This window comes from Eimeria necatrix, genomic scaffold, assembly GCF_000499385.1.
Source record: "Eimeria necatrix Houghton genomic scaffold, Enh_scaff296, whole genome shotgun sequence".
NCBI classification, from domain to species: Eukaryota; Apicomplexa; class Conoidasida; order Eucoccidiorida; family Eimeriidae; genus Eimeria; species Eimeria necatrix.
The window spans coordinates 14,315-27,393 of NW_013655290.1; the positions used below are offsets into that span (position 1 = coordinate 14,315).

Genomic DNA, 13,079 nt, shown 5'->3' on the forward strand with positions numbered 1-13,079 from the left:
TCAGTGGATTTCATTTTGGGGGTTTTGATCGACACTGCGAGGGCCATGCAGTTCCTGCATTCGCCCCGCGCTGCTAAACCCCACTTGCTGCACAGAGACCTCAAACCCGCAAACATCCTCATCAAGGTCAAACCCTAAACCCTAAACCCTAAACCCTAAACCCTAAACCCTAAGCGCTAGCGAGGGCCTGGGGCGCTCTGAACTCTCTAGCAGTCACACTCGCGTTGCTAAACCCCACTTGCTGCACAGAGACCTCAAACCCGCAAACATCCTCATCAAGGTCCAAACCCTAAACCCTAAACCCTAAACCCTAAACCCTAGATGCGTGGCTCGCGAGCGCGCCGGAGCCTTCAGCGAAGGCAAAGCCAATGCCTTGCCTACTGCAAGCAGAAAAAGGAGCCCTCTGGGGTCAAGCCGCGGCAGCGCAAGGGTTTAGGGTTTAGGGTTTAGGGTTTAGGGTTTAGGGTTTGGCGCTGCAGGATGGAAGAGCCCTGGTGACGGACTTTGGGGTCGCGCGAGTGGCAGAGCACCGCTACTTTGAACACGAAATGACTCAGGGGCCAGGCACAGAGGTAAACCCTAAACCCTAAACCCTAAACCCCAAACCCTAAACCCTAATTATAGTGCCTGCGGTGTGCGGCTCCCTTGCTCGGCGCGTCTCTGAGCCGGTCTTTTGAGCTGCTGTTTTTAGTGCACTTGGGGTTTAGGGTTTAGGGTTTGGCAAACCCTAGACCCTAAACCCTAAACCCTGGAAGTCCCGTTGCTGCCTTTTGCTGCTGCACTGCTGTTCGGCCCCGCGCGCCGCCGCCGGGCCTCTGGGCACCCGCACAGCAGCAGCAGCAGCAGCAGACCTCAGAAAGACACCACCACTGCCGCTGCTGCCGCTGCTGCTGCTGCTGCTGCTGCTGCTGCTGCTGCTGCTGCTGCTGCTGCAGGGCTACATTGCCCCCGAGCAGCGCACCGCCGCCTACGACCGCCCCGCGGATGTTTGGGCCTTCGGAGTTATTGCTGCTCGGCTGCTAGGGTTTAGGGACTGGAAGGCTTTGTCGGAGCCCAAGTACAAGACCAGTCTGCATCTTTTCAAACACCAAGTACAAACCCTAGCCCTAAACCCTAAACCCTAAACCCTTGGGCTCGACGGCCCACGCAGAGCCCCGCGAAAACCACCCGCTCACGACGCCTCAGCGTGGAATAAGCCCAGAAACCGAATTTAGGGTTTAGGGTTTAGGGTTTAGGGTTTGGGGTTTAGTGCTGCGGGTTTGTCTGCAGGACCCCTTCTTAGTGAACTTGACGCTCGCGTGCTTGGAAACAGACCCGCGCATGCGGCCCACCTTTGAACAAATCGTCAAGTAAGCGCCAAACTCTTAGTCCCAAACCCTAAACCCTAATTTAGGGTTTGCGAGCTGCTGCATGGCGTCGTTGAGCCACGGGGCCGAGGTTTCTGTACACCTCAGTCGCTGCAGTTGGTGTGTTTGTTCATTTCGCGATTTCGCTTTCTACCAGAATAGATATTGCGTTTGGCTTCCAAATTCATTTCTGCTGCTGCTGCTGCTGCTGCTGCTGCTGCTGCTGCTGCTGCTGCTGCTGCTGCTGAAGCCGCATTGTGGACGAGCTGTTTCGGGTCGAGTTCGAGAGGATTCTGAGGACTGCCTACAGAGACGTGCTGCCGCTGCAGCAGCGGGACTTGTGCTGCTGCCCCTTCCAGCAGCAAGTGCTGCAGATAGAGCAGCAGCAGCAGCAGCAGCAGCAGCAGCAGCAGCAGCAGCAGGGCTCTGGGGCCCCCGAAGACGCCCTGGTCTCCCCAGGCATTCTTGCCCCCCCCATGTGGAGCTACAGGGGGGCCCCCCAGGGGCCCCCCTTCGGGTCAGGGGCCCCCCTAGCTCTGTCTTTAAGTGCATGCAGCTCTCCGCGGAATGCTGCAGCAGGGGCCCCCTCAGACTACCTCGAGGGGCCCCCCTTGTTGGACTCTCCGGGGGGCCTTGGGGATCCGCTCCCAGCAGCAGCAGCAGCAGCAGCAGCAGCAGGAGCTGCAGCAGCAGGGGCGCAGCAGGCGCAAGACAAGCCTGCTGCTGCGCCTGCTGCTGCTGCTGCAGCTGCTGCTGCTGCTGCTGCTGGTTTCCCACTGTCAGCAGCAGATGGGGGGCCCACAGCGGGGCCCCCCGTCCGCACAGGGGGGGGCCCCCGGAAGTCGGGGCCTCCCTGCAGCTCGGCAGCAGCAGCAGGAGCTGCTGCTGCTGCTGCTGCTGCTGCTGCTGTTGCCTCTCGCTCCTCCCCACGGAGAAGCATAGGGGGCCCCCGCCTCCTGGGGCCCCGTGCTGCTGCTGCTGCTCTTGAGGGGCCCCCGGGGTTCACAAGAGGTGACCCTGATGGCAGCAGCAGCAGCAACGACCTTCCCAAAAAGGGGCCCCAGGGGGCCCCCCACGGGGGCCCCCAGGGGGGCCCCCAGGGGGCCCCCCTGGGGTCCCCGTCCCTCAGGGGGCGCAACGGAACCCGCCGAATGAAGCCGCAGCCGACCCCCAACAGCAGCAGCAGCAGCAGCAGCAGCAGCAGCAGCAGCTACAGAGCTGAGAGCAGCAGCGGCAGCTCTCACAGCGAAACTGGCAAAAGAAGCAAAAGACACAGAAGAAGTCCCCAAACCCGAAGGGGGCCCCCCATTAGTCCCCGAAAGGGCCTCGAAAGAGGTACTAAAGGAGGGGGGGGCCCCCACAGGTCAGCGGGGGGCCCCAGGACCCCCAGCAGCAGACACCGGAGTGTACAGACACCTGCTGCTGCCGCTGCAGCAGCAGCGCGCTGCATAGAAAGGGGGGCCTCCACATAATCGAATTTGAGACCCCTTTTGGGGGCCCCTTGGAGGCCCCTCGGGGGCCCCTTGGGGGCCCCTTGGGGGCCCCTTGGGGGCTCTTTGGGTTTTCTTGAGGGGCCCCCCGGGGCATTTTTGGGGTTATCTGGGCCCTATGGCGTTGTCAGTGTGCAGAGACGCCGGGGGGCCCCCAAACCCTTGTGGGGGCCCCCCCGGTGCTTCAGGGGGCCCCCTGAGTACTTCTGGGGGGCCCCTGGGAATTTATGGAGTCCCTCTGGGGATTTCTGGGGGCCCCCTGGGGACTTACTTAGGCCCCCGGTGGACTTGGAGGGCCCCCTGGGGAATTTTTGGGGCCCTTTGGGGACTTTGGGGGCCCCTGGGTACTTTGGGGGGCCCCTTCGGGGCTTTTGGGGGCCCCTTAAGGACTTTTGGGGGCCCCTTGGGACCCCTTTTGTTTGCATGTTTTGTTTGAATGAATTTGGGCGGAGGGGATTTAGAGGCGAACAGTAGAAAGGGAGCTGCGGGACAAAGAGAAAAAGGAAAACATCAATGGGAAATATATATATATATAGTATATATATAGTATATGTATTATATATATATATAGAAGTATATAGAGAGTATATATATATATATATAGATATATATATATATATATATAGAAACGTACATATATATATTATATATCATGGGTAAGCATACAGAAGTGCAGAAAGCGCACAAGTGCTTGGGTGTGTCTCAGGTGTACGTACACCTCGCGGCGTCGTGCGCTGCTGGTTTTTTTTTCTTTTTTGGACTTTTGTTTCCCTCGCGTTTGCTTTTGAATTGTATTTGCATTACTTTTGCATTATATTTATATTTTATTGTTTTTTATTTGCGTTTTTGGCGGAAAAACGGAGTTTTTCTGCGTGTGGAATGCATGCATTTGGGCAGCGAGTTCGGGTGTATGTACACCCGCACATTATGGTAGGCACCCTTCTGCAGAATGCATGCAAATGTTGTGCATGCATTTGAGTTCCATTTGTCCCATTTATTATTTTCATTTGTTATATTTATTATATTTATTTGCCATTTATTTGGCCAAAAGTCAAACAAAAACATCCCCTCCAGCACTTGCATGCGCCTGCGCAGCGCAGGTGTATGTACACCGCATCCAGGTGTACATACCTCCCAAAGTTTCTGAAAAAGCGAATTCTTGGACAATTCTAATTCAGAATAATACAATATAATGTGATATAATAGACTACAATATAATATATCATATTATTTATTCATAAATAACAAATATATATGCATCAATATATATATATATTTATTTACTCTACATATCTTTCTTAAGACAGCAATTCCAGAGCATTGAGTGTGAAGTGCAAAAGACATTAAATATTAAATTTAATTTCATTTGAATACAAATTTAATTTCATTTTAAAATAAATTTAATTTCATTTGAATTCAAATTTAACTTCATTCGAATTTAAATTTAATTTCATTTTGAATTTAAATTAAATTCCATCAAAACGCAATAAAAGGCTTTTTGCAAAAAGCCAAAAAGTCCATTTCCCCTATTTTGCTCTTCGGCAAATAAATGCCATTTTCTCATTTTCCGAAAACACTAAAGTCCCTTTTAAAAATAATAAAATAAAAAAGAAAATATCTTTTCTTAAAACACAACTGCAGCAGCACAAAAGGCATAAAGCAGCAAAAAGTGACCAACTAAGGGACTAAACGAAACAAAAGAAACAAAAAGGGGGCCCCACAGTCTCAGCCAGGCCCTCCGGGATATCAAACATTAACTGGGGGGCCCCTTGGGGCCCCCTGGGGCCCCTTGGGGCCCCCCGGGGCCCCAGGGGGCCCCAGGGGCATCCTGGGCATTTCTAGGGACTCAAAGAGGCCTTCTGTGGCCCCGGGGGGCCCCCTGGAGCCCACTGGGGCCCCCGGGGGGCCCCCTGGACACCATCTGAGCATATTTGGGAACTAAGGGGGGCCCCTGGGGCTCGGGGGGGCCCCTGGGGACCCCAGGGGGCCCCCAGGGCAAAGTTAGATACTCAGGGGGGCCCCTGGGGCCCCCGGGGGCCCCCCATTTGTAGTTGCTGCTGGAGTTTGTGGGTCTGTGCCCTTTTGCGGTGTTTGCACTTTGCTGCTGCTGTGGGCCCCTCCGCAGCAGCTAGGGGGGCCCCCAGGGGCCCCCCGGGGGGCCCCTTTGTTTATAAAATGGTTTTAAATGTATTTTATTTTTAAAAAAAAGAAAAAAGCCCCAAAAGGAGACAAACGCAGAGGGGGGCCCCCCAGGCCCAGCTAGCCACCCGGGGGGCCCCCCAAGAGCTGCCAGGGTTTGTTGCTGTCTTTGAGGCCCTGAGACTCCCTGAAAATCCGAGACTTTGACGAAACATATTAGGGTTTAGGGTTTAGGGTTTAGGGTTTAGGGTTTAGGGTTTAGGCTTCGCCGTCTCCTGCGAGGGCCCCTTAACTCAAGGGCCCCTGCCTGCCTCGGGGGGCCCCCAAGCCCCAACTAAAGCATTTCTTGAGGCCCCTCGGGTCCCTAGGGGGCCCCAGGGGCCCCTCTATTCCCTTTGGGGGCCCCCCTGCAGCACCATGGGGGGCCCCCCGCGGCCACCCCAGGGGCCCCCGGGCCCCGGGGGTCTTGAGGGGCCCCAGGGGCCCCCATCCGGGGGGCCCCCAGAGGGGGGGCCCCCCGCCCCTGCTGCTGCTGAGGGAAGCCCTGTGGGGCCCCACGGGGGTCCCCCTCAGGGGGCCCCTGAGGGGGGCCCCCTGCAGCAGCAAAAGGGTTCAGCCGAACCGCCCCGGGGGCCCCCAGATGGGGCCCCTTTGGAGGTACAAAGGCTTTTAAATGGGGCCCCTCAAGTGCTACGAGGGGCCCCCAAAGGGGCCCCCCAAAATGGGGCCCCGCAGGAAGCTCAGGGGGCCCCAGAGGAGCTCCAGGGGCCCCCTGAGCTGGTTTTGGGGGCCCCTAGGGGGCCCCCCAGTACCCCTTTTGGGGGGCCTCCTAAAAGGCCCCGCAGAGAGCCTCTTGAGGGGCCCCCAAAGGGTCTAAAAGAGACAACGCCTGCTGTGCCCTCTCAAGGGGGGCCCCCTGGGCCTGCAGGGGGGCCCCCTGGGCCTGCAGGGGGGCCCCCTGGGGCTGCAGGGGGGCCCCCTGTGGCTGAGGGGGGGCCCCCTAGTGGCACAGAGGGGCCCCTTGAGGGTACAGAGGGGGCCCCCGGGGGCGCGGAGGGGCCCCCTGAGGATACTGAGGGGGCCCCGGGGGACGTCGAGGGGCCCCCTGAGGGTACAGAAGGGGCCCCCAACAGTGAAGGGGGCCCCCCTTCTTCAGGGTTTTGTTTGGCTCCAAGCCAGCTGGCAGGGGCCTTGGCATTTTTAGAATTGGGAGATTATCTCAGATGTCTTCTTGTTTCCAAGTTAGTCGAACTCCACTTCTGGACTAGGGTTTAGGGTTTAGGGTTTAGGGTTTAGGGTTTAGGGCCAATGGTTAGGGTTTGGGGTTTAGGGTTTAGGGTTTGGGGTTTTTGCCTCTGCAGGGTCTTCTATGAAGCAGCTTGCATAGCGCTGGCCGGCGTCACTTCTATTGGGGACTCAGGCGAGTGCAAACCCTAAACCCTAAACCCTAAACCCTAAACCCTAGGAAGGCTCAAACCCTAGACCAAAATCACTGAGGGTTTGGGGCTGCATGCGTGTTCCATTTCAGCTCGAGTTATTCCGACGGATGAGCAGCTCGAGGTCCTTATTAAGCGTTGGCAAGTCCAAACCCTAAACCCTAAACCCTAAACCCTAAGCTCTAAACCCTAAACCCTAAACCCTTGACTGCACACTTCGCAGAGCATTTCCCTGTGGAGCAATTCAGGCTGATTGCTGCGCTCAGTAAAGGCGCTTGGAACTCGTAGCCCAGGAGCTAGGGTCTAGCGATCAGGGTTTAGGGTTTAGGGTTTAGGGTTTAGGGTTTGGTGCAGCAAAAGCCTCAAGTCACTGGAGCTCGACGGATTCCTCTTAACCCCCAGGGGCCTCCAAGCCCTCAAGGGGGCCCCCTTGGAGGCCCTTGCTTTGGCGGGAATAGAAGCTAAGGATGACGCATTTCTTGAAGGTCCTAAACCCTAAACCCTAAACCCTAAACCCTAGGCCTCAAACCCTTAGGCGTGGGCGCTGAAGGCAGGGACTGCCGAGGCGCAGTGCGGGAAGCCCCGCGGAGTGCCACAACTTGCTGCTTCGAGCCCTAAACCCCAAACCCTAAACCCTAAACCCTAAACCCTAAACCCTAGTTGTGTGTTTTTGCAGCACTGCGAGACAGTTGTGAGGGTTTGAAGTCCTTTGGGTTCATTTGCTACGGTGGAGAGAAGTTTACAGAGGGGTTTGCCCAAACCCTAAACCCTAAACCCTAAACCCTAAACCCTAAATTTCGCCGTCTGCGGCTTTGTCTTTGCTGCCACCTCTGGCATTTCTTCCGCGCCGCTGCGGCTGCCTTTGGGGCGCAGCAAGGGTTTAGGGTTTAGGGTTTAGGGTTTAGGGTTTGGGGTTTGCAGGGCCCTCAAGGGTTTGGGGCGGTCTTTAAAGAACTTGAAAAGTGTCCAAGTGGAGGCCCGGAGGCCCCAAGTGGCTGATGTCCTTGCTGAAGCTGTTGCTGCTGCTGCACCAACTACCCTCACCAGGTGCTGCTGCTGCTGCTGCTGCTGCTGCTGCTGCTGCTGCTTGGAGTTGCGGCTGCTGTTGCTGCTGCTCTCATGCTGCTGCTGCTGCTGTAGCTGCAGCGGTGGCTGCTGCTGCCTTTACGAGCTGCGGCTGCTGCTGCCTCTTGAACTGCTGCTGCTGTCGCTTGGAGCTGCTGCTGCTGCTGCTGCTGCTGCTGCTGCCTTTGGAGCTGCAGCTACTGCTGCTGCTGCTGCTGCTGGCAGTATTTGTGAACAAACACTGCTTAAAGGCTCTGGGTGCTTTCTGAATGAGGGGCATATTGTTCAGAGTTAAGCGCTGGCGGTCTAGGGTTTAGGGTTTAGGGTTTAGGGTTTAGGGTTTAGGGTTTAGGGTTTGCGATCAGCTTGACTGTGGGTGGCGTCACTGAGGGCTGTTTGCTCCGCCTTGCCCAGCAAGTGGGGTCGAAGCTTCACACTTTCTGCTACACGCGGTAAACCCTAATCCGTAAACCCCAAACCCTAAACCCTAAACCCTAAACCCTAAACCCTAGTCCTGTGCAGAGTCGAGCTGCAAAGCCTTGAAGCGTCCGCAGCCCCCCCTTTGCGAGGCCCGGCGCTCCCACGGGCAAGCCCGCAGAACAAAATATCTAGGGTTTAGGGTTTAGGGTTTAGGGTTTAGGGTTTGTGTTGCAGGCTGAACTTGGGGGGGGCCCCCGTAAACGACTCGCTGCTGTACCTTTGTGCCATGAGGATGGGGGCCCTCACAACCCTCAGATTGGCAGATGGTTTAACCCCAAAGGACCTTCAGGGGGCCCCCGGGGGCCCCCATTCGTACCTCGTAAGCCAAACCCTAAACCCTAAACCCTAAACCCTCGCGCGAGCCCGAGGCCCGGCGGCGGCTGCAAAACCGAAATTAGGGTTTAGGGTTTGCGACCCTCGAGGCTTTCTGCCTTTCTGCAGCAACCCCTCGTCACAGCCCATGGCCTCGCCCGCCTGCGGCCACTCCTCGGTAGCCCCAAACCCTAAACCCTAAACCCTAAACCCTAAACCCTAAACCCTCGCGGCTGCTGGGGCGGATTGCTGTTAGCTGCTGCCTGGCAGGGTAGTTTGCGTGCCTCGTAAATCCTTGGAGGTTTAGGCTTCAGGGTTTAGGGCTGCGAAGGCCTGCCGGCTGGGGGGTTCGGCCCTAGGGTTTAGGGTTTAGGGTTTAGGGTTTAGGGTTTGTCAGGGCAGCTGGAGGCGCTAACCCTAAGCCGCAGCTGCGGCCTCCCCTTCGCCGTACTTTCCGACATTGACTTTATGGCCCTCGCGAGGTCCCTGTCTTCCAAGCTGCAGGAGCTGGAGCTCAACGGGTTAGGGTTTAGGGTTTAGGGTTTAGGGTTTAGGGTTTAGGGTTTAGGGTTTAGGGTTTTGGAGGGAGGGTTTGGGCTCGACGGAGTCGTTCGGGCCGTGGAAAGCGGGGCTTTCGACTCTTTGCTGCCCCAGACCTGCATGAGGGCCTGCGGCCCAGGGTTTAGGGTTTAGGGTTTAGGGCTTAGGGTTTAGGGTTTAGGGTTTAGGGTTTAGGGTTTAGGGTTTGCGGGGCAGGCTGCACGGCATCTCGGACGCGTTTCTCCACGAGGCCCTCGACGCCTGCGGGTCGGGGGGCCCCCAAGAGGGCCCCTGTGGCCCCCAGGAGGCCCCTGGGGGCCCCCGGGGGCCCCCCGGGGGCCCCCTGGGGGCCCCCAGAAAAAGGTCTTGGGGGGCCCCCCGCTCCTCTTCTGAGGAGTTTCACAGTTGGCATTTAAGAAAGGTTTCTTTGGAGGCCTCGGACATTTCGGATGTGGGGCTCCAAACCCTCGCCACTGCCCTGGTAAACCCTAAACCCTAAACCCTAAACCCTAAACCCTAAACCCTAAACCGTTGGTAGCGCAGCGAGCAAAGCAAACGAAACGCAAGGTGCTGTGGCTTTATGCTGCTTCGGCTTTTGGAGCTCGGGTCTTCTCCCACATGTGGGTCTAGGGTTTAGGGTTTAGGGTTTAGGGTTTAGGGTTTAGGGTTTAGGGCTTAGGGTTTGGGGTTTAGGGCTTGGGGCTTGTTTGTGTTGTGTAGGGCCCCAACCTGTTAAGCTTATGCCTAAAAGGCTGCCACTCTATAAGCGAGGCTGGGTTGGCTGCTGTTGCCGCTTGCTGCCCCGTAAACCCTAAACCCTAAACCCTAAACCCTAAACCCTAGACCCTGCAGTTTACAGAAGGTTTTGCTGTTCCCCTAATCCGTGGCTTCTAAACGCCCTCGCAGTGCTTGTTGAAAATAAGAGGGCTTGCGCGTCCAGGCGAGGCCGCAGTCTTTCTGCGAGGGTTTAGGGTTTAGGGTTTAGGGTTTAGGGTTTAGGGTTTAGGGTTTAGGGTTTTTGGCGCAGAACTTGACGGGCCTCAACTTGGGAGCCTGCTGGGGAGTCAACGACATGAGTGTTGGAGAAGTCCTCAAGGGTTGCACCAAACTCAAGACTGTAGTGCTCAATGACGCAAAGTAATCAGGGTTTAGGGTTTAGGGTTTAGGGTTTAGGGTTTAGGGTTTAGGGTTTAGGGTTTAGGCTTAGGTTAGGGCCGAGGGTTTGAAGTTGAGGGCTTAAAGCCTTGGGCTTAAGCTTCAGTGTTTAGGGTTTAAGGTTTAGGGTTCAAGGGTTAGCTTCCAGGGTTTAGGGTTTAGGGTTTAGGGTTTAGGGTTTAGGGTTTGGGCACTGCAATTTCATCTTGATGGCCCTAACGGGCCTGGGGCTCTTGAAGTTGCATTATATTATAAACTTGTGTTTAGGGTTTAGGGTTTAGGGTTTAGGGTCTAGGGTTTAGGTTGTGTTTTTTTTATATTTATATTCAAATAAATTCCTTTTTCCTTTTTTTTTCTTTTTTGCTTTTTTTGAATTAATGCATGCGGGTCATAAAACATACACAAGTGCATGCAGTGTACAAATGCAATAAGCTGCACTCAACTCTATACGTCCTCCCGCTGCTGTTGCTGCTGCTGCTGCTGCTGCTGCTGCTGCTGCTGCTGCTGCTGCTGTTACTCTCCTGCTGCTGCTGTGCTGCTGCTGCTGCTGCTACCACTTCTACCACTGCTACAACGCCCAACGCTGCCGCTCCTGCTGCTCCTCTGCTGCCGCTGCTGCTGCTGCCGCTGCCGTTGCTGCTGCTGCTGCTGCTGCTGCTGCTGCTGCTGCTGCTGCTTAGGATAAGCGACGCCTCTTTGCTGGCGCTCAGCAGCAGCGTGGGCCTTTCGCTGCAGGAGTTGGCGCTGCACCGCAACGACAAACTCACTGATTTAGGGTTAAGGGTTTTGGCAGCAGCTTGTCCTTTTTTGCGGAGGCTTTCGCTCTCCAAGTGTTCCCAACTCGCGGACCCCGGCATCGCCGCGGTAGGGTTTAGGGTTTAGGGTTTAGGGTTTAGGGTTTAGGGTTTGGGGGTTTGCGCACGCGCTGCGCGGGCGGGCGCCGGGCTTGGCGTGCAGGTCTGGGGTTTAGGGTTCGAGGTTTACGCGCGGAGGCCTGGGCTCAAGGTCAGGGTTTAGGGTTTAGGGTTTAGGGTTTAGGGTTTAGGGTTTAGGGTTTAGGGTTTAGGGCGGGGCTGGCTGGAGAGTGACTGTGCTGCGCGCGCAGGTGGCCCAGGGGTGCAGACGGCTGCGGAGCCTTCGCCTAGACGGCACGCGGACGGTAAGCCGTAAACCCCAAACCCTAAACCCTAAACCCTAAACCCTAAACCCTAAACCCCCGGTGTGACCCCTCGCCTGAAAGCCCGCGAGGAGCTGTGTGCTGCTGCGCAGTCGGACGCGGGGGTTTTGGCAGTTGCAGCAAATTTAAATCGATTACAGTTTTTTCATTTGAGTCGCTGCATGCAAATCACTGGGGCTTGTTTGCTGCCTTTTTCCGCTGCTTCCCACCCCGCCCTCAAGTGCATCACTCTCCCCCAAGCCCACGTCACGCAGCAGCAGGCCGACCGCTTCAGGCAAACCCTAAACCCTAAACCCTAAACCCTAAACCCTAGCCGCTAAGCCCTAGGCGGCGCGGCCTGCAGAAGGCAGCCCCGCAGCCTCTAGATCTCGCGGGCGCTTGAGCTGCACTAAGCCCGGAGGAGCAGACTGCTTGGAGTTTAGGGTTGCTAGGGTTTAGGGTTTGCTAGGGTTTAGGGTTTGCTAGGGTTTAGGGTTTGCTAGGGTTTAAGGGTTTGCTGAAGGTGAGGGCTGCTGCGGCCTTTGCGGACTCAGAGAGCAAAACCCCAACACTCTTCTCAAACTCGAAGATATCTGAGGGGCCCCCAAACCCCAACAAAATCCCTCACAGCGCCATGGGGGCCCCCAAAGGAGGCTCCTGGGGCCCCCACAGGAGGCCCTAGGGGCCCCCTGAGTCAGCCCTGGGGCCCCTAGGGCCCCTAAAGGAGGCCCCTGGGGCCCCCACAGGAGGCCCTAGGGGCCCCCTGAGAAGGCCCCGCCAGCAGGCCCTGGGGGCTCCCGTGGACATCTCTGGGGCCCCCACAGGAGGCCCTAGGGGCCCCCTGACGCGGCGTTGGGGCCCCCACAGTTCTGGTGTCCCTCAGCGCCGGGAATGAGGCCCTTGAGGGCCCCAAAGAAGCCCCTGAGGGCCCCAAAGAAGGCCCCTGAGGGCCCCTGGGGGGCCCCTTGGGCCCCAAGTGGCTACGTAGCAGCTTACTTGGTGTGTCTATAGTTCCAGTGGGCCCGAGGGGGCCCCTAGACACCTATTTTCCAGATTTATGGTGCATATTTATGGTCCATTTTATGATATTAAGATCTATTTTATGACATTTGTGGCATTTAAGTGCATGCAACTCTTTTGGGGCTTTTCAAGGAATGCCCTCGATGCCACGGTTTGGGTGTCTGTACACCTCAGAACTTGCAAGAGTTTCGACTTGTGCGTCAAGGCTTGTTTTTGGACGAAGACGATTATTTTTTCGCGGATTCTGTCTTAAAACAAGTATAAATGGATTAGATATTATTATTTAAATCATTTAAAGTATTTAATTGCACTTTTTAAACAAATTTCAAACATTTTCGACGGCTAGATGCAGCGTCGCGCCCATTCCCTTGTGGGCTGGACAGCAGCTGCCGGGTCACCTCGCACTTTTGGGGATCTAAATTTACAATTAAAAAAGAAGTTTTAATTTATTTTTAATATTTGATTCACAAATTGAAAAAGTTGAGGATTTAAGCCGCGGCAGTGGAGGACAAACGGCCTTTTCGGGGGCCCCTGGAACACACTGGAGGGCCCCCAGCAGCCGCCCCCGGAGTCTGTCTGCGGCGGAAAGATTTATTTTTTTCGAATAATATTTCATTTTATTTCCTTTTGCTGCAGCAGCAAACAAAAAAAGGGTACTGGGCGCGGCGAGGCCCTCGGGGGGCCCCTTGGAAGTGACCTCGGGGGGCCCCTGGGGGCTGCGGTGTCTAGACAGCTGAAGCGCCGCGGCCTGCAGCTTTTTCGCATTTGTTTTTCCGCATTTTCAAATTTAATGCAACAAAAGTTGCATTAAATGCATTTGCTTTAACAAAAGGGGTTTAGTTGCTGCTGCGCTGCACAAAAACCCCAGATGAGCTCCCACAAGGGCGAGGAACGCAAGGGTCACTCCGGGGGGCCCCCCAAGGGGGCCCCCCCCCCCCCC

At 56.2% G+C, this 13,079-nt stretch overlaps 1 protein-coding gene across 1 annotated transcript in view; it reads left to right on the top strand.

Annotated features, from left to right (window-relative positions):
* Nucleotides 1–5,392: 5,392 nt before the first annotated feature.
* Nucleotides 5,393–13,079, top strand: part of ENH_00040190 (hypothetical protein, conserved) — a gene marked incomplete at both ends in the record, with an annotated part of 14,419 nt that continues 6,732 nt past the window's right edge. Inside the window, 11 exons of the mRNA XM_013585218.1 lie at nucleotides 5,393–6,216; nucleotides 6,766–6,896; nucleotides 7,088–7,160; nucleotides 7,333–7,458; nucleotides 7,842–7,928; nucleotides 8,131–8,275; nucleotides 8,656–8,789; nucleotides 9,025–9,289; nucleotides 9,836–9,945; nucleotides 10,644–10,827; nucleotides 11,069–11,122. Coding sequence (XP_013440672.1) covers nucleotides 5,393–6,216; nucleotides 6,766–6,896; nucleotides 7,088–7,160; nucleotides 7,333–7,458; nucleotides 7,842–7,928; nucleotides 8,131–8,275; nucleotides 8,656–8,789; nucleotides 9,025–9,289; nucleotides 9,836–9,945; nucleotides 10,644–10,827; nucleotides 11,069–11,122 — 2,133 coding nt within the window. The remainder of the gene's footprint in view (nucleotides 6,217–6,765; nucleotides 6,897–7,087; nucleotides 7,161–7,332; nucleotides 7,459–7,841; nucleotides 7,929–8,130; nucleotides 8,276–8,655; nucleotides 8,790–9,024; nucleotides 9,290–9,835; nucleotides 9,946–10,643; nucleotides 10,828–11,068; nucleotides 11,123–13,079) is intronic.